Raw genomic sequence first — 27431 nt, 5'->3', positions numbered from 1 at the left:
TCTCTTTTCAAGAAGTCCAACGTCAGCTCAGGACCCAGCTTGTACACACTCTGATGGTACCACAACCCTTTCACAAGGTGCAAATCCGGCTACTCGCTGTGCGAGGCAATGTCTGCGCACTGCCCAGTCGAGTTGTGCTGTGCTGGGAAACGCGGACCTTACGGTACGGTAACCTTGGAGATAAAGCACCTCGGAGGCGTAGAGAGGACAAGCACTTCCAGGCCTGCAATTTCATATACATATATGTCTGTACAGAAACATTATTTTTTGCAAAGGGAGAATATAATTACCTGATAAAAAAAGGTCAGCAACCATATAACTAATACATACTTTTATTAATATTTTTCATACATGTCTTCAGGTTAAAAAGAAATGTGAGCACAGCATTGATTGGTTATTTATACTTATGGCTTAAAAATAGGATCAAACTGCTGTGTACAGCAAAAGGCACTTTAGAAACGATCTACACCTCTGTATTTTGCAGTTGTCAAAATCTGGTCCAGAGTGACACACTGACAACTGGAGAAAGCTAGTGATGCGACATCCTTTTCAAGATTTCTGGCAATGTGTGATGAGATGCTGTCAGAATGATTCATTCAAAAGAGTGAGGGTTCAAAGGTAAAAGAACCACGCTCTCCCATCAGCTGAGAGAGATTTAGGCTCAGCGCTACCAACTGTGGCTGTAATTGTGCGACTCCTGCCTTCAGGAGAGGAATTCGCAAACCAAATTGAGAGTTTTGACGTGCACTTGGCTGAGAAGTGTCAGAAGGAGCTGCTGGGACATGTCTGACACTCAGAATGAAATCATAGCTAATGAGTGATGGCTCGAGACTGTCCTCTTACAGGCTCGCCTCACTGTGAGCACGCCCTCTCAGGCAGTGGAAGAGCACAGAATCACAGAATGGCAGGGGTTGGAAGGGACCTCTGGAGACCATCTTGTCCAACCCCCCTGCTTGAGCAGGGACACCCAGAGCAGGGGCACAGGAACGCATCCAGGCGGGTTTTGAATGTCTCCAGGGAAGGAGACTCCACAACCTCCCTGGGCAGCCTGTGCCCCTGCTCTGGCACCCTCACGGGAAAGGAGTTTTTTCTCATATTTAAGTGGAACTTCCTGTGTTCCAGTTTGTGTCCATTGCCCCTTGTCCTGCCATTGGGCACCACTGAAAAGAGCCCAGTCCCATCCTCCTGACACCCACCCTTCAGATATTTATAGGTATTGATGAGATCCCCCCTCAGTCTTCTCTTCTCCAGGCTGAACTAACCCAGGTCTCTCAGCCTTTCCTCATAAGGGAGATGCTCCAGTCCCCTGATCATCTTGGTAGCTCTCAGCTGGACTTGCTCAAGCAGTTCCCTGGGCCTAGAACTGGACACAATACTCCAGATGTGGTCCAGATCTGAGGTCCTCAGCCCCTCTGCTTCAGGACTGGAATCCATGCATCACAAGAGGGCATCTGAATGAGGCTCAGCAGAATACATGGGGGAAAGAAAGTGATACCAAATCAATGCAAAAGTGTAAGCAAAGGGAGTAGCATTGGGTCTCTTCCCACCCCACACCCCCCCCACACCCCCCACACCCCCCCGCAAAGAAGCCCTTCCTTGAGAGGAGCAGGGCACAGGCTCCCCATGGCCCAGGACCCTTTTCATCAATCTTACATTACGCAATTGCCAGAGCTAATGCTTAAAGTGTGTCAGGAGCCAAGACCAGATTTCGATGTGGAACACAGGGATTATGCCCCTCATGGCACAAGAGTCAATAGGTCAGTCTAACATTAGCTGCTAAAAAAGAGATACTAGTGAAAACGGGGGTGGGGTGGGGGGTGGAGGTGTCTAAAGTGGCAAAGCTCATGCCATTGTAACCAAGTGGGGAATAGTCCAGGCCAACCAGAGCAGCGACAAATGTGCCTTAGCTGCCTCCCCAGATGAGAACCAGAAGACCAACCACCTCACGTGTATGTATAGCAATGCACACAGCCTGGGGAATGAACAGGAGGAACTGGAGCTCTGTGGCCAGTCAGAAAAGTTATGCCACCACAGGAATAACTGAAACCTGGTGGGAGAACCCCCAGGAGTGGAGGATCACGCTGGATGGCCACAGGCTATTTCATAAAGACAGGCACGGAAGAAGAGGAGGAGGAGTTGGAGGAGTCACTGTATGTTAGGGAGGACCTTGAATGTATAGAAGTCAACTATGGTGATTGTGGCAGCCCTATTGAATGCATCTGGGTCAAGCTCAGCGGGGTCTTCCCCAAGGGGGGACTGTTAAAGTAGGCATCTGACCTCCAAACCAAGACCATAAGGCCAAAGAAGCAATAATTGGGTCACTTAAGCAAGCTTTGGGTCAACAGAACCTGTTTCTTAGGGTGACTTCAACTACCCAGACATTTGTTGGAAGCAACTCACACGTCAGCTGTCAGGTTGATGGTTTGCTATGGTTTCCCACAGCCGCCTCCTGCACTGATGCGTTCTGGTCTAGACAAGCGGTCTGCGGGGTGGGTGAGGAACTGGCTGACAGGCTGCACCTGGGGTGGGGGATGGTAAATACTGGCAATGAAAACTGGCAGCCTGTCACAAGTGGGGTCCCCCAAGGGTCGATATTGGCCCAATGCTGTTTAATATCTTTATAATTGATCTGGATAACGGCAACCTGTCACAAGTGGAGTCCCCCAGGGATCAATATTGGGCCCAATGTTATTCAATATCTTTATAAGTGATCTGGATAATGGCATCAAGTGTAGCCTGATGAAGTTTGCAGTTGACACCAAGTTGACACCAAGTTGAGTGGGGAAGTAGACACTCCAGAAGGGAGAGCTGCTCTGCAGGGAGATCTGGATAGGCTGGAAGAGTGGGCCAGCAAGAACCTTATGAAGTTCAGCAAGGACAAGTATAAGGTTGTGCACCTTGGAAAACATAATCCAGGAGTGCAGCACAGACTGGGATCCACCTGGCTGGAGAGCAGCTCTGTGGAAAGGGACCTGGGGGTCCTGGTGGACAGAAGGCTCAACATGAGCGAACAGTGTGCTGCTGAAGCCAAGAAGGCCAACAGGATGCTGGGCTGCATCAAAAAGGGCATCCCCAACAGAGATAAAGAAGTCATCATCCCACTCTACTCTGCGCTTGTCAGGCCACACCTGGAGTGCTGTGTGCAGTTCTGGCCCCTGCTGTACAAAAATGATGTGGACAGGCTGGAAGGGGTCCAGAGAGGGGCCACCAAGATGATCAAAGGACTGGGAAGCCTGCCATATGAGGATAGGCTGGGAGAGCTGGGTTTGTTCAGCCTTGAGGAGAGGAGGCTCAGAGGGGATCTCATCACCATGTGCCAGTACTTAAGGGGTAGCTACAAAGAAGATGGAGAGTCCATTTTTACAAGGAGTCACATGGAGAGGACAAGGGGGAATGGACACAAGTTGCTCTTGGGGAGATTCCGATTGGACACGAGAGGGAAATTTTTTTACATTGAGGACAGTCAGCCATTGGAATAATCTCCCCAGGGAAGTGGTGGATTCCCCAACGTTGGACACTTAAGACTCAGCTGGACAGGGTGCTGGGCCATCTTGTCTAGACCATGCTTTTGCCAAGGAAGGTTGGACCAGATGATCCTTGAGGTCCCTTCCAACCTGGTGGTGCATGACTCTATGAAGTCTCCATGCGAAGGCAAGCGCTAGATTTAGAAAAAAGGTTAAAAGGAACTTCACTGAGAAATATTTTCAACGCTAAAGCTCTGGCTCATCAACAATACTGCACTAATGTATGGTTTGTTCATTTTCTGTTTAACTTACAAGTGGATATTAAGAAGAGTAAGACCTAGAAAAGATGCTGTAGTAGTAACAGGAATATAAATTGTATAAACTCTTCATTTGAATAGTTCAAATATCACTTAGTGTATTTACTGATTTGAACCAGGTTTCTGTAACACTCCTAACATCCAGGATGCATTTTCTTCCCTTTCACAGGGCAGAGCACACAGGTTGGAAACTAGACATAAGGTCTCTCTGCATCTCTAAGTTCTCACCCTACAGCAGATGCCTCGTTTTGAACCTTGTCGTCTCTTCCCAGCGCAAACACTTTCTTCGGATTAAAGACATTTGAGGACTTGCTGCAGGTTTTTTTGCCTTGGACCATTTATTGGTTATTGTCTAATACAAAATAGGAGAACAGAAAATAATTATTTTTTTTCTCCAGTGGCACCTTTAATATTTTGTACAAGATATACAATCCAATGCTTCAGTAATAAAAAATATAATGATATGCTAATGAATCAAAGTGCTGCTTTGAAGAGATCTTTGAAAAGTAGCTAATGTATTTGCCAGACCTCTTGGTTTTATAAACCAATACATGATTTCAAAAAGGAGCTTTCCTTCAAAATATTATTAGGCAGGAAAAAGAAAGGCTGTAAAGCATTTTTTGCCCATATATACAACACTGTAGAAAATGGCATGAAACCTTTTAAATCTTCAAAACATCTCCAGCAAATTAGATTTCTAAGAAATTATATTTAATCATTTAAGTGATCTCAAGGAAATAGTACTTAAAGAGGTATTTCTTTTTTAAAGCCTGTAAAAGCAATCCGACTTTAAAAAGAACAGGATGCTACAGGTAAAATGAACAAGAAATCAGTGCACAAATCATCCACGTTTTATACTGCATAACAGAAATTTCCCCTGCAGATAATCATAATTAAGGAGAACTAAGGTTTCTTAAAGACGCTTTAACCTCAGGCTTAAAAAAAGGTTTCCAATGTACGCTTCAAGCATGATATTCCAAGACGGATCAATATGAAATGCTGCTGCAGAGTAAAGCATCAAGATGGAAGCACAAGGTTAAAAAACAAATGAACAAAAAGCAGCAAGCAGCTGACTAATGAATTTTTTCCCTGATACAGAGTATTAATTGTTTCCTTGTTGCACATTGACTTGATAGTAATGGTGCATATTCGTCTGCTCAGTCAATTATAAGTAAGTCCGTCTATCTGGTGTAAAAATACCAACTTAAAAAGGGTTCCATGGTCAAATACGTTCGACTCGCTGCCTGATACCCTGGCGCAATGACCTTAGAGAACAAGCGTAACAAAACCGATATTGCAGTGAGATGGGATGGCTCAGGAGAACTGAAATTAGTATTAACTGATTGTTGCTATTGGGTTACACCAGAAATACTTCATTGGGTGCTTCATAGAAAGAACATGCCCACAAGAGACAGTTAAAAAGCCACATGTGACATGTTAAAAAGCCACATGTGACATGTTAAAAACTGTTCAAAATGCATAGAGGTAATACAGTGCAAAATATGTAAGTGTAAAAAAATTTTGCACGTCTCATTACTAAGACTAATTTCATTACTCATGTCAGCAGAGCATGATTTTAAATACTTGCTCTTACAGTACGAAATTTTCAATAACCAGCACCTGAGGACAGTCACAGTACATGCAAAATATGCTTCATTTTTCTTATTTATTCAATTTTTTGCTGGTCTGGCAACCTGCAACTCACAATGGATTCACCCACTTAGTGCAAATTACCTTCTCTTTTATAATTACAAGTGTTTAGACTGAAAGACTGCATTAAGCTCTTCTTACAAGAATTTGTCATCATATCCAATTTATTTTGAAACCAGCACGGCCGAAGCAACTGAGTGTGTATTTAAGGCGCTAGAATTCCAGTCAATAAACAAATTTCCTTCTTTGAAATAGGTGTATTGCAAGAGCTTTTCACTGCTAGTTTTTGTGGGCGAGTAGCCCATTAGAGCAACGGCTTTGTGAGTACGTATTTAGAAAATTACAGGAGACACCACTGATAGCCAAAATTACTCAAGTACTTTATTATTTTATTTTAAATTCTAAACAGAATTAGGATAATCAAAACTGAGTGGAAACAGCTTTCAGGTACTGACCTCCTGATACAGTGTGTGCTGGCTGGAAAATCATCTTAACCAAAAAACATAATGGAATTTTATGGCGTGCTATTTAAGTGACCAAAAGGAGCCTAAGAATCAAAAATTATTATTTTAAATTAGTAAGAGCGCAGCAATCCTGCATAATCAGTGACAAGTGACACTCCTCGCTTCAGTAAGCTTCAAAGTTGACTTAGATTTGTGTGGTCTAAATTACACAAGCTATTTTTTAGGTAGGATCTTTGCTACACTGAGATTTTTCCTTGTGACCACAGCATTTCCCCAGGGGCAAAACTATGGACGTATAACCCAAATCCTTTATATTTAAATACATTAGCTTAATGGACGTAATATGCACAAAACAGTTTTCATTTATGTATTGAATGTGTGTGTCCTCCTCCAGGCTGACACAACGGATCTTTGAAGAGTGGAACAAACACATCATTCTTTACATTCTAAAATCCTCTGGGCAGTTTTAGAGAAGGAAAAGAAAACCAAAGAAATTAGGAAAGCTACTCTACACTGGTTTAAAAAAAAGAACAAACAAAAACCCAAACCCATGTAGTACCCGTGCATTTCTCTCTTCTGTTTTTGTACTTCATTTAAAACTTTTTAAATAACACTATAAATTATAAAATATTTGACTTTGCATTAAAGAATGTTACAAATAGTGCCGACGTAACAGTCGTAACTTCCGTTCAGTCTTTCGCGGAAGACTTTTGGGCTGTCACCATTGCTGTTCACAGGCTGCGCTAAAGTTCATCGTGCTTAAGACCTGTAACCACAGGAAAAAATAATATAAAAACCAACTCTATAAAGACTTAATGACTTCATAAAATTTGGAGAAAGCCCTTTATCTTCTATTTACTGCCAGTCAGTCAGTTCAGCAACACGAACTTCATTTTTAGAGCCTCACTAGAAGTTGACCATAAGCCTTCACAAAGGATAAAAACTACTAAGAATTCTTTGTAACGGAAAGTGAATTCGTTCCCTGACTCAAGTCTTTTAAATATTTGTCTGCTAAGTTTTTTCTTCAGCCTTGAGAGCTGAGATCACCTGTTTTTGTTTCACATTACTCCGAGGAGTCAAGTCTTATTGGAAGTCCAACAAGGACGACTTCTTGTGTGTCTTCTTATTGGAAGAGGAGGGTTTTTTTCCTCACGCTATTTGACTAACTCAGTTTAAAACAATTTTAGTAAAAAAAACCCACACCAAACAAGATCTATTTGTAAAATAAAACACCATTTATGTTGTCATTTTTTTTCCTAGGAACACTATATATGACAAAGCATAGCACTGTAGTACAGTTACTCTGAAAGCTGCCTGCCATATCCTGCTGTAAGGTCATGATTTCCATTCTTTCTCATTTTGCCAGTCCATAATAATAATTGTTTACATGTCAGGTGTCTGCTACATCCAATTTATTTCAGTGTCTTCTGACACCATAAGTGAGGAAAACCACACCTGTTTGAACAGCGTTCTGTTCATTCCTAGTTCAGGAAGTCGCAGCATTCCCATGTGTCGTGGCAAAGATTTGAACTGGCACAGATACGCCTGTTGCTACCCCTGTGAAACCCTGCCCCAGCTTGGCCATGCAATAACGTACGAGAAAAGAGCAGCTCAGGAGACCTCCCAGGACATCCTACCTACACTTCCCAGTGACTCCAGTCTAGAAAGACTCCCAGGTTCTCTGCTCTCACCTCCCTCCCCTTCTGGCCTGGGCAAGGCTGAGAAGAAAGCTGCCAACGTGTGCCTGGGTTTCGGTAGCCGTTGGGTGGAGCGTACAGGGACACAGAGCTACAGGAAAGGAAATGGGACCGGAGACCGAAACCGGCAGGAAAACCTGTAAACTTCAGTCTGAAGACAGAGACAGGGAAATTTCCGGAGAGGACGAGGAGAACCTGAAAGGAGGGGAGCGCAGGTAGCCAGGCGTGGAGACCACGGCTGCAAATCCAGGCAGCACGGGGGAAGCGGAGGAGAGCGTTCTGCTCAGCCAGGTGCGAACAGGGCCCGCGTAGATAAGCCAGAGTGAGAGAGGCCGAGACAAACGGCACTTGCCGAACCGGCAGATTTCAGCTCTAACATTTATCTTGATGGTTCAGTGTTCGGCAGTTCTTAGTTTTGGAGAGAAAGAAACTTTTAACCTTACTAAGATATTCAGCTTTTCTCCTTTATTTTTTAAATCACATTTTGCACTTTGAACATGCACTGGCTCTAGCGGGTTAAGAAGTTAGATGAGCAATGTGAAATAAAAACATTAATGCCAGAAAATTAAACAGCAAGTGGCTTTCAAGGAAATTTCAAGCTGAAAAGTTAAGTAAGAAAAGATAAGTAAGGGATACCTTACTACTGAATTAATACAGGCGATTGAGGCTGAGGACTTAAATTATTGAAAACTTAAATTATTGAAGACTCAGTAGCCTACTGCTTAACGGACTACGCTGAATTAAAAGGCAGTAGCTTTAGATTCTCCAAGTCAGGTCTATGCTAATGCGCTTTATTTAATATTTGTGGCCCAAATCATGTGGAACAGCTGGTTGTGTTTGAATTCTAAGAATAGGACACTGATAACAATTTTCTTGTAGATTCTGGCATGAAGCAAAAGGTTTTATCCTCTCAGTGTAACTCCTATGTAAAGCACCACCACGCGACTCTCTCAAAACCCACGCAATTTCTCTAAGAGCATGGAAAATTACACAAATAAAATATTTGTGCCTTCCAACCCCAATCTTAATTTCAACCATATTAAGATCTATAGTAAAGAGTTAACAGACGAATATGCATGTAAATTACCTTTTTGAAAGAACGACGTCAGATTTTTCTTCTCTTTTTCAATTTGCTGTATTAAATTTCGTATCTCAGAGTCATAGTCGACCCACTCGGGAACTATGCGGGCAGCGGCCTTTAGCTTTGGTTCTTTGGTTTGGGGATTGTTGCACTGAAAGTTTAAAACATACTAGATGTAAACAAAGTAAATATCACCTCTCCAAGCAACTTTAAGTTATCTCCCCCTCAACATCACTAAAAATAAACAGAACACCAAACTTACTATTGTTAAAACCTAGCTATGTAATCATATATATATAGATATATAGATATATTGACTAGGACGATAATCTGAATGTTTCAAAATGGTCTACAATTATTTCAGAGTGAAAAAGAAGCTTAACATCAGACAGAAACATCTCAACAGAAGATCATGAATCTTTACAAGGGATTTAGAGGAGTACAGTAAAAGGTCATTTAGGCGAAAATACCAACCTAATATTTGGCAGTGAACTGCTATTTATTGTAGATTCTAGTCACCGGACCAGTTTAAATGTCTGGGTAAAATTCTTATATTTTATAAACACAGCCATCTCTCACCAGCTCACAGAAATGTCTCCACTCTCCAACGTATTTCTTTGCTCTAAATTATTTTGTACCTAAAATAATTTTGTCGGCATTTACAATTTCATTGAAGGACAGTGTTCAAGGTCGTTTACCTTGATATTAATTTTAAAAAAAAGAAAACCAAAACAAAACCCACACAAACCAAATTGTAACTAAACCCTGTTTAAATTATTTAAAATATTTTATTGCAAATACTTTTATCTTCTCCTGACTATATGCATAGCAGAGACATAGCTAGCACAAGACTACCAGTATTTAGACAAAGTTACACAGGGAGACAGAAGATATACATTAGCATATTAAGATTAAATCTGATACGTTTTTATTAAGTTTGTGATGCTTCCTCTAGTGTTGTCTAGAAAATATATTGATGACTTCCATAAAATAAGTGGAAATCATAATAAAATGTGATACATGATAATGGGGATTGAAAGGTCTAGTAACTTAATTTCATCTTTCTTGAAGAAAGAATACCCGTGTTAAATGCACAAAACTCCCCCTTATTTTAACATCTGTAAAGACACAAAGAAAATGCAACTATTTACATAATGAATATTCGCACCAGATTCCAATTGTCTGTTTTTCTTCAGAATTACAGCTCTGAAGTACCACTCAGACTGCATGGGGCTTGTCAAAAAATGAGGATGGGGGAAAAAATGGGATGGGGTTAACAATGACAGAGAAGAACATTCTGTCTCTCTGTTTCAGTTCCCAAAGAAAGACATTTTCTTCCTTCTAAATGTGGATAGTCTCCTCAGCATTATGTTTTTTAAGCTCTGCTTTATCTCCAGGTTCTAGTGGTGAAATGGACAGAGAAAACCACGACAATATGAATGCTCTGCACAGTGGGATCTGGAGGAACGGGCTTTGTAGGGAGCACAATAGCAGCACACAATACCCAAACAGCAGTACTTCATTAGAGGTCCACTGACCTGGCTGAGTATGGAGAACAGAGAAGGAAAATATATGTGCAGGTGTGAAAACCCCTGATCCTATCCAGTTACAGATAGCAACGTCTAATTTTCAGGTACAGTTTTCAGCTTCAACATAAGCAAATTTGGTACAGAGCAAGCGGGAGAGGTTTCAGAGGAAAGGAGAAAAGCTGCTGTAACTTAAGGAAGAGGAAGAAGCGTTCAGTGCCTTCCAGCAAGGCTGCCTCCATGACATCGCATACGCATATCTCAAAAGCGACAGAGATTATAGCAAGGTTTTTAATCTATAAAACTGATTTAACTCAAAATCTACTCACCAAGTCTATTGTTTTAGCCTTTTTCTTGGATTCATCATCACACCAGGTTTCACACCAAAGCCATTCCTGAGGAAGGGACTTAATAGCTACTTGATGAATCATATTATTGGGAAGATCCTGCACAAATTTTGTAAAATTGTAAGTTAGCATTGAATTTAATGTAACTGGTTATCAGGCAACTACTTAAAATGTTGCAAAATGTTCCTACATTTCTTTCTAAGTGCTCACCTAATTCTTTTTCAAGTAGATTCAAAACTTAGTGACGGTCATTTGATGACCGGTTCCACCTCTCATTTCTCAAGCAATTTTTTCTTGTACTTGTGTCTTTCGTTTCTTAGTTTCACATAAGCAATACCACTATATGATACTTACGGTTCAGCTACTGCATGTCATGCTAGAAATACTACTGAGCAAAATTAGTCTGTGTGAGTTAAAGCAAAACTTAACCATCTTTCCACTCCCCAAATTTGAAAAAAAAGCTCAGAATCATATAATCCAGGATTATGCCACTACTACTCTAAATTTAGCCTTCCTCTAGGAAAATGGATTCCAGAAACATGAGCGTGAAAAAGAAAAGCTATTAAACTGCTATTCTGGCTATCGTCCTTACTTCACTTAAAATTGCCTTCTTTTTGTGGTTTTTTTTAACCTTTATTATATAGTCAAGTACTCTCATAATGAAAACTCGGAATCAATATCTTGCTGAGTGTAGGGAACAGCATTTAGGAACGAGAAAAACCTCAGGCGGTCATACACTGCATGTGCTCTGGCTATAGCTAAAAAACCAGGTGTCATTGGTAGATCCATTCATGAGCTCCTTCACACGTGCAACCCCTACATTATATTTAAAAAACAAAAAGTACTGCAGTAAGTATTAGTCACATCTCATTTTGCCAATTCACATTGCTAAATGCGACAAAATAAAATAGCAGATATAGCTGCATTATGAAAGGCATATAGTTTAATTCAAATATAGACATTAGTACAGGAAAATTACACCAAGTGTAAGTATACTGAGAGTCAAGACATTCAACTAATTTAAATCCTTTATTTTTAAAAAACTTCAATTCTATGAATTTTTGGAAGATAAACCAAATGGTTTATCACCATCTCAATTTCAAGAGAAAAAAGTTTGGTTTTCTCTTGTGCCTCTCTGACTTTCTAAATGAAGTCACAACTCCTGAGTTATTACAGTAACTCTCAAAGTTGTGCATTTACAAATTGTTATATGGAGTAGAAAGTAGAAAGACAGCTGATAGTTCCAGGATTTAAAGCAAGTAGAAGAAAATAAATTTTAAAAAAATCTAAACAAAAAGTTGGTTATCTTTTCAGAAGAAAGTGATTTATCCTCAAAAACACTAACATACATCTGGAAGAGCAAAGAGGAAATATACACGGATCAGAAAAATAAATGAACAAGAACAGATTGATTTTACTGTCAGCGCTAAAATTCTTGTTCATTCAAAATATGTAAAGTGCTGAAATGAAAGTCTTCCAGACTTTCACAAACAACGTTTAAAAGTTGTTCTTCAATTTGATTTACAATACGACTGTTTTCGCATTTAGTCAGATAGCCTACGCAATTTTAAATCACAGAATCATTAAGGTTGGAAAAGACCTCTAGGACCATCAAGTCCAACCATCAGCCCAACACCTCCGTGTCTCCTAAACCATGCCCTTAAAGGGGGGCTCAAGTACAGCAGCATCTTTATTAGAAAATAAACCCTCAGTTTAAAAATATAAAAACATTTCCTCTTAATAAAAGATTCTACTCTTATATTCCTTTCCGCTGATTTTATTCTTTAAGTAAAGAAAAGGATGGTTAATTACCTAGTTTTTAATGAATTGGTATTAGTATAAATAGTAGTGTAAGCGTAAGTATTTGTTTTGTCATCTTTATATAGACATTTCCATGCTTCTCTTTAAAAAGAGCAATTAAATAGGCTGTACTGGAAATCTAGTTTTTATCATGTGTAATTTTTCGCCCTAGGAGTTCTTTACTTACTACTCTTGGCATTTAAAATTACCTTTTTCCCATGCTATCTACTTCTATTTCATGGTTTATATTAGCATAACCTTAACTACCACCCATGAAGGCGGCAGTGCTGGCAGATTAGCAAAGAGCTGAGATTGCTTTTTCTTTGGGAAGGGCAGTGAGTGCTCCAGCCAGATATTGAAAATAAAAAGCAAAAAAAAAAAAAATTGTCATAATGCACCCGTATCAGTAGATAAAAGCTCTCCAGGACTCTCGTAAAATATATTGCACTGCGGCTTCTATTCCTAGGAATGATGCTGGATTTAGTGTAAGTAGTAGCAATGAAGACAAAATGATTCCTATCAGTACCGTCAGAAAGCAGATTACTATGAAAATATTACTCTGAAATATTTCCCTTCGCAAAGTAATTCCAATTCCATTCTGCCAACATTTAGCTACCGTAATGTCTGCTCTCAGCACTGCTGTGCTGGGGGAAGGGTAGCTGATACTTCGGTGGCTTTTGATTTGATCTGACAGATTGCGAAGAGATATATGCTCTGAACTGTTACGATGCTGTCATTGAAAATATAAAAATCTCAAAATTGAAAGATAGACATTATTAATATTTTGAGAACATTAGATAAAACTAATGACTACTTCTGAGAGGCAGCATTATGGTGGAAGCCCTGTAACCACCTCTGAATCTTTAAGGTCTTTCTGAAAGACACCTTGTACAGATGGGTAAGACTCTGTTTGAAAAACACAGCTGATCACATCAGGTCTCTCTAAGTGTGTGATACAGGGTCAATAATTCATTCTATTGTCCAGAAAAGAGGTAAAATCTGACCGTTGCTGCTATATCAGCCTTTTGCTCTTAACAGTCACAGCTTAAGGCTGCTGCAACTCCTTGTGTCCAGCCTAGTTCAAGTTTGTAGTATGGCTGTATTTCCACTTTTCTTTGTCTAATGTCGTAAGAATTGCTATTTTCAATTCTTAATTTTATTTCTGGAAAAAATGCAAGTGGTGGTAACATACTTAGGTAGGGGAGAGAGAGGAACTCGCAGAGTAAGGGATGCAGGCGTTAAGAGATGTGGGCTTTGCTCCTCTAGGATCCCTTTACTGCACGTAACAAACCTTTTGTGCTTTAGTAATTCCAGAAGGAAAATTACAAAAGCAGGGACAATCTCACTTATTAAGCCTTTTGAAATTCACCCAAAGAGAGACATGAATAAAATTATTATTTACTCAGGCAGAAATTGGATGAGCTGTATTTTCAATCATCTGCCGAGTTAAAGAGCTTCTACTACAGAGAAAAAGAATAAACTTGAGTACGTTCTGTACATCTGGGATCTACTTATGTGCTTGTGATTCGCACCCTGACTTACCCCACCTAGCTTTAAAAATTGGTGGAGCTATATAAATGAAGACTACAGCCGTCCCAGGGTGACCATGTACAGCAACCTCTAGAGTGCATTAGCGGTTAGCTTACAAAACTTAAATTTACATTAATAGGAAAAAGGAAGAAAGAAGGAAAGGAGCTCGTTAAGTAAGAATATAATTACCATTATCAGAATATAAGACTATCACTACAAAAACACATATGTACACACAACATCTACAGAAAAAGGACAGCAGTGCAATACATTTGGCCTCTGTGCTGTTTTCTCTTTTCATATTAAACAATTATTTAAAGTAATAATTATTTGGTTTTCTGAACTGTGCTCATACGCACTCCTGAAAGTTTGCTACAACATCAGTAAAGAGCAAATAGTTTCAGAAGTACATAAGATATACAGAGAGATACAAAATAATTCAATGTATATTAAGAAAGACAAAGAAAATAAAAACAAACTTGCTTAAACCCACGTATACCTGGTCTAGGTTTGACAGACTGTTGGGATCTTGACTAAGAGCCTGGTACTGGCCCCGAAGCCTATCTCCTGCTGCGATCTTTCTGAACTTCTTAAGATCCACAACATATAAGGCGCTACAAAGATAAAAAAACAGAATTAAGATTTGTGGAGTTTCACCTTCTTTTTGATAACATTAATAACAGTAACAAGAAACAGAGAACTGTTCCCATCCTAAAGGAATACTTTTTTTAATTAAGTAGCTGAAGCTACAATAAAAAAAGTGAAATCAATATGTCATCAGCATTCATGCCTTATTCATCTCTTGCTGAGAAGGACTGTAAGGCAATTTCTTTTGAATGCCTCAGTGATAGATACCAAGAGCCAGATTTTAATCAAATTCACAAACTGCACAAAAATAGTAAGGAGTTATCCTACCTAATGTGGTATTTCCTTTTCCCAAGATGTGATGCCCAGTATCCCGATTTCCAGAAACGGTATCCATCCATTTCTTTACGGCTGTCACAGAAAGGTGTGTATCCATAGGGAGCTCCATTTAGATCTAGATCTTGGAGTTCTTTTAGGTCACTTCTCACAATCTAGATGTAAATAAAAATACATTTATTTTTATAATTTAATATTGTTTTTAAGGTGTGCATATGAGGGTAGTTATGGCAGCAAGCTTCCCAAGTTTAATTTTAATTAAAATGAAACCTGAGACACTACAACAGCGGAGTGTGGATAAAGTATTCCATTGGAATGACATTTACCAGATTATTGTTCCGGAAAAAAATACGTATTTATTTTGTGGCCACCTGTGGAACACATTTAATAAGTAAATTAAACAAAACAAGCAAACTATTTTTAATTTATAGACCACTGTTTCCGGTTGCCAAACATCAAATGCCTTCATGCAGGAATATAAGTTTCAAAATCCACTGAGCAGCTCCCTACTAAAAAAATCCTTCCTGTTTGTTACGTTAGCTTGGGCACTCCAGAATTAATGCATGATTTGCAAAATCTTTGTGTCTAGGAATAATGTGCTTTTAACTTATAGGTTATAAGGACATTTTACAAATATCCTTTATTTACTAATCAATCATTATTCCATCAAACCCCCATTAATCTAATTTATCAGTGGTAAAAAAGTTTCAGCTGTTTTGAAGTACAGAGAAATCCTTAGAGCAGTTAGGGCAGACAACCAGTACTGCTACTGCATCCAGATGAAACTGCAGGAAGTTGGTCTGCATTGCTACATCTAAATTTAATTTATTCTCAAGCTTTGGAAAGGGACAAGATACATAACATTTGTCCTGAGGTTTTTAATAACCATGTGATAGACTCTTCAATGTCTCGTCTGTTTGAGACAGCATGTTACCTTTCAGTATATTATACGATATTCATTTCTGAGTGAAAGACTGCATACAAATTCAAGAAAACAGAGACAGGATTAATCTTGAAAAAATTCAGCCGTCTACAAGTTGTTCAAATGGTCTAAATGAATCACTGCGGATTCTTTCCATAGTGAGTGGAGAAGCCCCCTCACAGTCAGCCCAGACACTGAATCACTCGAATATGCCTTAGGTGAAACGTACCTTTAAGGTCACACACACCTCTCCAGGTGCCTTTCTCTCTCCACAGGCAATTTAGGGCAACTCACTGTAGTGACACTTTTAATCTCTACGTGACTAAAGACAAGTGAAATCACTGCATTTCACATTCTGCAACACCGGTGGATCTGCTCATACAACTGCAATAATCTTACAAGACCAACATCTGAATCAAATGTCCACAGAGAATCAAACTGGATCAATTTAAGCCAAAATGAATTCCTCATACATTTATACAGCATTATTTTTTTCTTACCTGGTCAGCATCGACAAATATTATTTTATCCACAGCCAAAGGGAAAAGAACATCCAAAAAAAGAATTTTGTAGCCCCAGATAATTCTTTGTTTTTCTGTCTGTTGGTAAAGCCAGCGGGGCCATTTATACTGTACTAACTCATACTTGAAACCATACTTTTTAGCCATGTGAGGAATAACATCCTAGAAGAAGGAAAAAACTATTAGTTGCACATGTATGTGACCCACGAGGACTCAGAAGGAAAAAGAGGGAATGTTGAAACACTGTGTTGGCCTTACTGACTACATAAATTATTATTTTCAATTTTTTTTTAGTTCTAGCAGTACCCTTAGCTGCGAAAATATAAAAACCATTTCTTTCAAGCTCTTGGAGACGAGTAGAAGAGAATAAATTATTATATTCTATAACTGGGCTTTGGGTTCCAGAAAAGAACAACCTTACACATGAGACTTGTAAAACCATTGGTAGTTATTGCATTCAGATAATGTCCAACTGTGAAAGTTTCATTTGAATTACATAATTCCCAATTGTAATTTTTGTGATTACAAAAATCACAATTAATTGTGATTTTTAAAACACTACTCAAAAGAAAAAAATAGTAAAAGGAAAACTTTCCTCCTACCTTAAATGTTGGGGAGAGATAGTTTTTCAGAAACCAAAATTTAACTGGTGTTTTTGTATGACGTAGGACAGAAAGCATCATAATTCTGTGGAAATACAAGTCTATAATAAACAAATGAATACACACAGGTCATTAAATTTCAACTGCACCTGAAAGGTGCTAAAACTGTCTAAGTATAATTTTCTTTAACCCAATTTAACCAGAAATTTCTGTCTATTTCTAATTAAAAGCTTTAAAAAGCATGTGTTCAAGATGCTTTGAGATGGATTTATTTGATCCAGATCAGCTAGGCAATATTAGATGGAATAATTTCAAAAGTTCATCTGTTAACCAGTGTTATTCTAAGAGAGGTGCCTGACAATTAGAATAATGATTAATACCTTATATTAACTTGGCTACTGAGATAACTTATTTTAGAAATATACTGGTTGCATTTAATAGGTTGCTGAAATTAAAAACAGTGAAAAAGAGAAAGCATAGTTCAAGTTAAGATCCTCTTCAGAAAAACCTTGATAACTGTAAAAATCACTCTTCTGGGTTCAATTTTTTCCACTCTTGTGCCATTTGTTTGGTGTAACCAGATGAATAAGCAACACCTTACAACTTTACAAGAAGGCACATCTGCCTTAAAAATCAAGAAATAATAAACTTTAAAATAAGGTAAAGAAGCACGTAGAATGTTTTAAAATTATTTTTGTCTATTTTAAAATAAAAACTCTTTCCCTTTATGAAGGCTGTTGTAGGTTGAAGGAAAGAAATGCAGGTGTTCAAACTGCATACAAATGCAGTTCAAATACATACAAATTACTACTTCCCCAAAAAATATGCGTGAAAGAATTGTGAAATTCCATTTTAGGATAGGAAAAGCACTAAATCTGACACCTGTACACAAGTACTCAAAGAAATCAGAAAAGTAGCAGAGATGGTTGTGAACAGATTAGGCAATACTGTAGGAACCCCTTCAGAGTAATCATAGCTTATTGAATGAACACTGAGGTAAGGCCATATCTGCATCTAGCAGAATCCATAGTTTGGACTAAACATAAATAGATACACCTCTAATGAAGTCACTGCTGTTATGTCTTTATAAAGAGAGGCTGAACTTCATCCTTTGTGTTCACACTTTGCACATGCGCTCATGGAAGACATGGAGGACGTTCTTCTTTCTTCAAAGAATAATAGTATTTTGGAACATCTATATGTTGAATCACTTTGTCCTCAAAGATTAATTTGGTCCTCATTGTATACAACTTTCGTATGTTTTAACAATTTATTCTTTATAGCGTGTTAAAAAAGTCAGTTTCTTTAAGCTGCTTAATTTTAGGATGAATGTTTGCAGTATCCCTATGAAATTCTTATTTCCCTTTTACCTTCCCTTACCTTAAAAAACGTTCATATAAATGGCCTGAAGCGACTGAAAAAATGTTAAGAGTATCACTTTTCGTTTCCTTCTCTTCTGTTGGAATTTCTTTTGAAAAGCTAAGAAAAAATAAAACCAAATTGTTATATAAAGTATATATTTAGCAGAAAGAAAATACTACTACATTACCATTAAGCTCATAAGGAACCAAAAGTAAGAAAGTACATAAAAGAAATACTCATCCTACAGTAACAGAATACACTTATATTCTACTCCCACTGCACAGGCCTATGGTACCAAAATCTTTTGGGAGCAACTCCTCATATCCAGCCCCTCAGGACAAACAATGGCACAGCTGCAGTCTCCAATATTTTAAATCAAACAGAATCCAAATTTGGCAAGAACATAATGTTTTATTGAAGAAAAAATCAGAAATACACACAGCCAAAATATCTTGAGAACTGGTCATTTTTACAATCAGTAACAGTTATTTTTCAAGCTTCATCCACATGCATTCTACATTGCAAGAACCAATGCATACTCTTGAGGCGAGCACTGCCTGCGTAGCCCCATAGGTGGTTGACCTGAATGTACACTCTAAAATACAGACTGAACATAATATAAAGATAGCCATGCCAGGCCAAACCACATATTTAGCCCAGTACCCTACCAACAGCAAATGACAAGGCTGAGGATAGTAGCCTTTTGTGGAATACTCTCATAGCATTTGGTGGTCCGTGGTGATGGGATTTCCCGAGTATTTTTCATACTACTTGCTGAATTCTTCCTTAAATTAATCCAATTATTCTCCCTATAATCTACCTTAGATCTTTGAAGGTGCATTGCCCAGGGGTTTTCTGCTTCTGCTGCACAGCATTCCTTCTTTGTTTGGAATACCGAAGTCCACCAGGACTGGTTTTATAATCATGTATGCCTTAAGCACAAACAGCTAGGGGATGGTGGCTGCAGTCTCACTCAGAGCACTGTTTCACAGATCTCAGAAATGGAAAGGCTGCCTTAGCCAAAATGGTCACAGTAAGGCTTGATACTGTTGAAAGATTCACCTCAATGTTTGTTTGGGTTTTGTTTTACTTTTTGAGGAGAGTCACTGAGTCACTCCTCACACACTTAGATTGTGCGAGTCACTCTTAATTTTCCTTCTGGTTAGATCCCTTTCAAAAGCATACTGTAAAAAGTATAAATAAGTATGCCTCATAATCTTTAAGAACAAATGAGACAAGTCTCAGGTCTCCAACATATTTAAAAGAATTCACACCACTCCACTAATACAAAGCTGAAATCTCAGAAGGCTGCAATGTGTGTAACTGGTGTGAATAATCTTTTGAAAAACCCATGTTATTTTCACACAGCAATGGTAAGAGGAGATAGCACAGTCCTACCTGATCAGGACTATAGCAAACACAAAAGAAAGGGACATCACTGGAGTGGCACTGACTGCATGGTGTGGCATCTCCAACGAAGACAACCCCCCAACTAGCACTGAGTTCTTACAGACCGCAGTTCACAGGCCCAAGCAGTCGGCCTTCTGTCTTTCTGACTTTCTGTGCCATTTCTTATACTTAGTGATAGCGGGATTGAAAGGATGTCAAGCTGTTTATAAAGCAACCATCACCATGTGTGACTACAAAGAGAGATGTGAAAAGGAAAATCAGTTTTTGATGCAAGGATCTTGAAAATATTTGTTGTGCAAAGCTTTACAGAAGGCACAGATTTCTGAATGGAACAAGCTGCTATGAAGATGGCTGGGTTAGCCTGTAAGGTCACATGGGAAAAGCAGTCAACTGGAGAAGGCCATTTCAGTTATGAAATGACTTGGGCGATGAGGTATGCACATGTGTCCCATGTTGGAGCACACAATGATTCCTGTAACAAACAGTGTGCTGGCAGGATATACTCTTCATTGTGGGATATCAAAGTGGAAGGTTATTTGACACCTTCCTAGGCCGGAAGAAGCTGACAGACAAACAGCAGGCCTCAAATCATGCCCCTCATCCACAACCTTGAATCAACGGGAAGAGCAAATAAACTTCATTGAGTTCAACATCCCAGCCAAGCTCTGCACCTGATGAACACTGATGAACCAACCTACTGTGAAAAAAGACTAGACCTAGAAGATCATGAGATCACTGTCCTTTCAACCTTCTTAGAGGGAGCTAAGACTTTGACCACTGTGCACATGTCCTTTCATGCAGCCAATTAGAAGTGGGAAGCTTGAAGATGATGAAAAATTTCTTCAACTAACACCATTCTGCAGATGTGACCATCTCTGTGCAGAAATGTGGGTCCACTTCCCTGAGCTGTGGCTTCAGGAAGAATTTTTTGAGAGTTGTAGTATAGTAGTCTGGAAGGCTTTCTGAATCTAGACAATATTGTAACAGTAAAATCATATGCAGATAAATGGTGATAAATGTAAATCAGCAACAGACACTCAATAAAATGTCCAGGTACTTGAGTTATTAGAGGCCTTGTCAAGAAAGATGATAAAGTTGAAAGATAAGCCAGTCCTGGATCTACCAAGAAATGTGTATGCTGAGGATTAATTGGGATCAACTGTTTACTAGGGAAAGCAGAACTGCCGTGCCTTTTCTTTACAGACTTTAGCAATCTTTGTGACAGACAGCCATTGCCAACGCTACTGAAAATGGAAGAAAACCTTTTTTGAGTCTCACAGCAATCATTTGGGGCAGAAAGTCTTTAGGGTATGGAGAAAACAGTGATGAAAAGCCATTCTCCTTAAACCCCTCATACTCACATTATCCCTATCTTACTAGCTGAATTATAGTCCAAAGATGTTCTGAACAATGGAGGAATCCGACTTTACCTTGATGGTAAATCTTGAATGCTTAAAACTACTTATGGACAAAGCTACTGCAATTTCTTTTTTCTTTCAGGGCGAAGAGATCTATGATTACTTGGATGAAGTTGTTTACACAGTCAAGTCATTAGCCCTGAACTGGTTATTTCAGAAGGCATTACCTTCAGGGCTTTGCCTTTGCGCTTATACGGTCATGACAGCTTAGCACTTGGTAGCATACTGCAGAAACAACCTGTGTTGGAAATCAGACTGAAAGCAAATATGGGTGTTTCCTACAAAGTGGATGGAGTCCAGTATAGAAACAATGTATTGCAAATTAAGTCCGTCCCACAACAGCCTTGAAGATCCAGAAGAGGAATTATCATCACCTTGAAAGAGTGGGTGAATTTATTGTGTTGCCAGCATTCTAGATTAAAAACCCAAGCACATTCTTCTCTGACATTAAGACATATTATGAACAAATAACTCATCAAATCTTTGGGAATTCATTAAGCACTTTTGCCATCACCCCAATTTTCACACTTGAGAACATGATCTTTTTGAGACATCTCTTGTGAAGAAGGTTTCTGAAGTGTTACAAGGAAAGAATGCTCAGAGAGCATCATCCAGGCCGCTGTTTCTAAAATACGTTGGTCAGAAGTCATCTGATTGAAATGCTCTCGAAAGGACAATTAACATGTCTTGGAAAATGATACAACACGCCATGTTCTGATCCACAGCACAGATATACTTGTGTATTAAGAAAACCCCTAAAATTATTTTTCTAAGATGAAAATTAATTTTCAAAGATGAAGCATCCTTTTTTGCCCTTGTCTCTTTCTCACAACTAAATACAAATTTTAAAAAAATCAGGCTGAACCACACACCATCCACAGACCCCATAATTATGAGCAACATTATGCGCAAATGAAGACAAGATTTTACAATGGTATACGGTGACTTAGAAAAACTACAATGCTATTAGCCCTAAATGTAAAGCTTGAGACACTTATTACCATTATTTATAGAACTCAAACTTTAATGTAAAAGGTATTTTATTAACAAATACAAAACCACTTCTTGAGCTTTTATAAATTATGCCTAGCAGCAGACAAGCAGCATCATAGCCTACTTCTTGATGATCAGTTTGATACATCTGAGTACCGCATTACTGGCTGAGATTTTCACAGTGAGATTGATTCCTTGCCACAATAAAATAAAAATAATGCCAATGGAGAAAATAAATGGGAACTAGAAATGCAAAGAAGGGATTGAAAAGGAAATAAATAATGAGACGTACAAGACATTATAGATTGTCTTCCCCCCTTTTTATTTATGTTACAAATCCCTTGCAGAGCCTTTTTACATATTTATATCACCATCAACTAAGAAACACTTATGCTATGAGTAATAATAAACATGTCCTGGCATGGTTAAAATATAAGCAAATTATGCATTACCTTGTAACTGATTCCTGATTTCCTTTTCTTCCTGTTGTTCCATCAGTAAGGAGATCTTCACTCGTTTTATCAGGCTTTTTCTGTACCTAGTCATTAAAATAAATGTATTTCTGTAATCTGGGAAGTTACTTGATAATAATTACTACTTCAGTTGCGATATCTAACTATGGTGTACTTACTGTCTAGAGCTGAACCAACATCTTACCAATTTCTATTTCAGTAAAATACTTACTGAACTGCATTAAACTGAACAGTAAAATGTCATTTCATATTTTTAAACTATGTAAAGGACTGACTGTAATAAGAAGAAAAGTAATCAATTATGAAGAATTAAATGGTGAATAATAAATCAAACAGCATGTTCAAAGCCCTCTGTACTTTATGCAAACAGTAACAAAGCGTGGGGAATCATACCTCATTTTCCTCCCTCATGAGTTTGTGGTCCAGCCATTAGCTGGCAGATGAAGGGTAGCAGGGTGTCACACCATGCATGGAATTTATCTGAAGGGAAACTGTGATTCTTATAAACCCTTCACAAGGAGAAAGCGACAAATCTATCACTGAAACATAAGCTCTCCCGTCCAACTTAAGCAATTTCTGCTGTTTTACCCAGATGCTTAATAAAGGCTGCAAATTAATTTTGTTTGCTGACCTTAATTTCCTCGATGAAAAGAAATCTAATTGTTTTTCATAGCCAAATGACTTCTAAAACACTAGATGTTTGAACATATTCAATTTTGGTCATCCCCTTTGTTTAAATACCTGTGTGAGCTGGGATGAGCAGTCCTTTGGACTGTCTTCCTCATTCTGCCAAGCAGAGAGGGAGTTTAAGGCACCTAGATTACACTCTTGGACACCTTAAGCTAGATGAGATAAATCCTATCTATGTTACACCCATGGATGTATTATTTTAACACCTATTTGATGATCTCCCATGCAATTAGTATACCCTGATTGGATCAAACTAACAACATTAATTTGCACACCTTTCCCTATTTAATGATACAAAATCTAAATTATATATTTCAGTATACATCTTCCAATTAAATACAGCTGAAGACATGAAAGCATGAGTCATATTTCATATATGCAGACAAAAAAGGTGTCTCTTTACATACTTGGACTTTGATAATTTTGCTTCTGAAGTTGTTTAATACCACAATAACATCTGTCAGGTCAGCTACAGAATCTGTTCCTTCATGGCTGGGGGAGGAAAAAAAAAACCAACATGCAAATGTACTGGCTCATTAAAACATGCATTATTACTTGTGTTTAATTAGAGCATAAGGTTTAGGATTGCTGATATTTATAGAAAGAAAATTTCTTCACTTGCACCTAATTATATCTTAACTTCAGAAACTTTCCAAGTTTTATTCATCCCTAGACATTGTCCACAGTTGTAGCCCTCACTTTTTAATTTGGATTTTCACAGGAAATTTTATCAACCAATGAAAAAATGCAGCAACCTACAGCTGAATTACGTATTATACAGGTATATATTACATTCAAATACTAAACTACATTTTGTTTTCCAAATATGGAGAACGTCTTAGAAATTGCTGTGTGATGGCATTAAATGTACTTGTAAAATAAGTCTGTGTTAAGAAGTCTAGGGAAGGCTTCGTCACGGTGCTGAGATAGTAAAGATTGGCTTTCAGTTGGTTGGCTTTGGCAACTGTACCCCTAAAGGCATGGCAGTGCAAGGTACCACGTGAATATTTGCCCTACTGAACATCAGTTTAAAGCCACTCAGGCATCTCGAAACTGCACTGCAGTCCACTGAGTAACAAGTACGAAAAATGTTGCTATCAGTCAGTGGTACAGTGTAATAACATAATTCTAAAATTTTATAGCTTTTATACCTCACTAGTCCATATATTTTTCCTTCAATCCTTTCTGTCTTTTAACAGCATTATGTAGTTTCCTATTACTAAGGCTACACATACAAAACATTGGTTTAAGAAAGTAATTTGCTATTCCTTATACTTGATTTTTTTTTTTTGCTTAGGAAACAGAAATATTAAAATCTTGTTTCAATCCGTTTCATATTACTTATCTAGAAGTGACAGGATTTTATACATTTATCTGAATTCTCTATTTAATAGATTTCACTAAAATGTGCCTATGATTACTAAGTTTCATAGAGACGGCTGATTCTGGCACAAACAACACTTAGCATTATCTCAACTTTTCCACTCTCTGATTTAGTTTCATTTTCACACTTTTAAAACATTGCATTTATGAACACTCAACCGAGACCTGTCTTTTTATCACAAGGATGTACAGTACACAACATAAAACGGCACAGATCCCTATTTTAAAGAAAGCATGTTATTAAAAAGCTCTAAAACAGTAAAACTAGAGCCAAACACAAACTTGATTGCAGAAATGGCAGCAGCTGGCGCAGTGTTCCCATTTTTGCCCTCAGTTTTTACACAATCAAGATTTTCTCTATAATTCACTCAGTTACCTCAATATCTCTATGCTATGAATTCTGTAGCCAGCTCTGCACTTCTGCTGACGAAGATGATTTTCCAAAGTCTTTACAATATCCTCAAAGTGTCTGGTTTGGCTGTAAATTTAATAACATTGCTTTGCCTCCCTAAATCTCTTCCGTGAATCCCTCACTGTCGGGTCCATCTTTACCGAGTGCCAATTGTTTTACTCTGCACAGCGCTCAGTGTGATGAATTTCTTTCCTAGTATGAATAATGTACTGAAAATAGCAATAGTCACCATTAGTTACCTTAGGCATTTAATGTTGGTCTCAGGATCCGATTTGTCTGTTTCTCCATTCACATCTTCATGTACTTCCTACTATTACACATTGGTAACTTTTCCTGACCAAGTACCTCTCCATTTTTATTGCTAGCCACCCAACTATGTGCTCGATGGCTACTTACAGATGACAATATTCACTTTTATTTAGGTAGGTATCTCTCTGAAAGAAAACCGAGTCCATCGTACTGTCTTCTAATTTTAAATCAGTGTGCTGAACCTTATCCAGGTCCTCTCCCCCCTTCTCCGGCTCTATCCATAGGACATTCAGCACGTTGTAATTTTATTCATGTAACAGATGCACATTTTGAATGAGCAGTCACGTGAATCATGATCCCAGTTCTTTTGGAAGAACTAGGATCATGATTTATAAACTGCCTTAACACATCCAGCAAGGATTTTGTATTTTGTCCAAAAGCTACTGAACGCCATTAGTGTAACTTAGTTTGTAAACTCACTGAGAGTATATACAACTTTCTTTTTAAATCAAGCAAAATATCTTGCATACTGACAGCACTATTAAATAGTTAACAATAGCTGTTTTATTGTTATATAATTGTTGCATAAAACTAAACATGTCCAGCAGACTTTTTAGGTCACAGCTTTAAAATGCTTCAAAACACCTACATACTTTCTGCATACCATCAAAATAGAATAAATTTTATCTGCCTGCTTTTTTAAAAATTAAAAATTCAGCAGGAGCTTATACATACATAGATCTTGACATAGAAACTATTTTCTGCTAAGTCTTATCTTGCAATACCTACCTGTTTCCTACTGACATCACAGAATCAGTTTCAATAAAAAGCAGTGCTCAGACGATTGTTGAATATACCAATTTTCATCTTCCTAATATTCATAGTAATCTACTAATAACAAATTGATTTACAAGTGTGACTGCTTAAAAATAATGATCCTTGTTAGAAGCAGTGTTCAGGGAAAAAAAAGAAGCAGCTTATTTCAAAAGCTCTGTATTTATATAGAGCAAAAATATATTACTTGCGTGTGTACTTGATGCTACTATGAGAGAAGCAAATAAGCACTGAGGTGTAAAACATGCTGTAACTTCAGATTCCTGTATTTCCCTAAAGCCCCTAGTAAATGTACAGGCCTGTGCCTCAAAGAAAACAGGTCATCTCAGTTCAACAGGGGAGGATATGACTAGTATATGAGAATGGAGAATATCCTGCAATGCCTCCTGGCAAAATTCCATCCTGTCAGGTAGTTGCTTGAGTTCTGATGGTCATTTAATACCATTTATACTGGTATCATTAAAAGTAATAGCAAAGATCCTGGTACAGTCTTCCAAACATACTTTAGCTGTTGTACTCTAAGCCTATGGCTTGTAATTACTAAATGAAATAAATGTTATTGTTCAGATTCCTCATTAAGTATTAATTTTACACAACTTAGCTGAACTCAAACTCATTTGTATTACTTCTTAGGTAAAATCAGCAATCTTAAAAAAATGTAGATGTTTTAGGTTTCCTTTGATCCAACCTAGAAAGTAGAGTGGTTTTGTTTCATTTTGTCTCATTATAGCTCACTACCTTTTTTTTTTACACTTTATCTTTCATATATCTCTATATATCTTAGGAATTTAATGTTATATTGGACAAATTATATAGCTACAGTTGGTGGAGATTAAGTGAACTTCTTAGGGAAAAGACTATAATTTTCTGCTTTTTCAGCAGACTGTGAATGGTTTCTAGAAAAAAATTGAAAATTGCAAACAAATAGAATGAACCTTATATCCTGTTCACATTTCTTCCTGTAACACTGAAATCGATGCATTAACTAAATATTCAAAATAGTAAACACATTCATCAATTTTTTTTCATTTTTTAAATAGTAGCTGATGACTAAACATCATATGGAACTATATGTTGCTGAACTCCAAATAACAATAAATATTTTATAAGAAAATAGACCTGTTTCAGCCCACAGAGTTATGGGGCAGAGCAGGGGTAGTTAAGAACCAAAGCTGAAACAAATAAAACAGTACTGTTCCTCTAGAAGGGATCAGATCCAAAGCTTCAAGAGGAAGCCCTCATATGCTACAGATCTATGCTGTTACATAAAACATGAGAAAAAGATGTTATTTCTAAGGAATATTTGGAATGATGGCTAGCACATGTTCCTTATAAGAAAAATGCCCATGAAAATTACAGACGTAT

General features: G+C 38.0%; 1 protein-coding gene across 1 annotated transcript in view; it reads right to left on the bottom strand.

The window, feature by feature from the left end:
• Positions 1–4165: 4165 nt before the first annotated feature.
• UGGT2 (UDP-glucose glycoprotein glucosyltransferase 2) overlaps positions 4166–27431 on the bottom strand; it is a 94825-nt gene continuing 71559 nt past the window's right edge. The window contains exons 30-39 of the mRNA XM_064440676.1: positions 23596–23680; positions 22478–22563; positions 18223–18321; positions 16843–16927; positions 16220–16402; positions 14792–14952; positions 14376–14490; positions 10529–10645; positions 8680–8824; positions 4166–6661 (exon numbers count right to left, since the gene is read on the bottom strand). Coding sequence (XP_064296746.1) covers positions 6639–6661; positions 8680–8824; positions 10529–10645; positions 14376–14490; positions 14792–14952; positions 16220–16402; positions 16843–16927; positions 18223–18321; positions 22478–22563; positions 23596–23680 — 1099 coding nt within the window. The 3' untranslated portion in view covers positions 4166–6638. The remainder of the gene's footprint in view (positions 6662–8679; positions 8825–10528; positions 10646–14375; positions 14491–14791; positions 14953–16219; positions 16403–16842; positions 16928–18222; positions 18322–22477; positions 22564–23595; positions 23681–27431) is intronic.

The sequence above is a fragment of the Phalacrocorax carbo genome, chromosome 1, assembly GCF_963921805.1.
Source record: "Phalacrocorax carbo chromosome 1, bPhaCar2.1, whole genome shotgun sequence".
Lineage (NCBI taxonomy): Eukaryota > Metazoa > Chordata > Aves > Suliformes > Phalacrocoracidae > Phalacrocorax > Phalacrocorax carbo.
The sequence above is the reverse complement of the archived record's forward strand: the minus strand, read 5'-3'. Positions and strand labels throughout refer to the sequence as shown.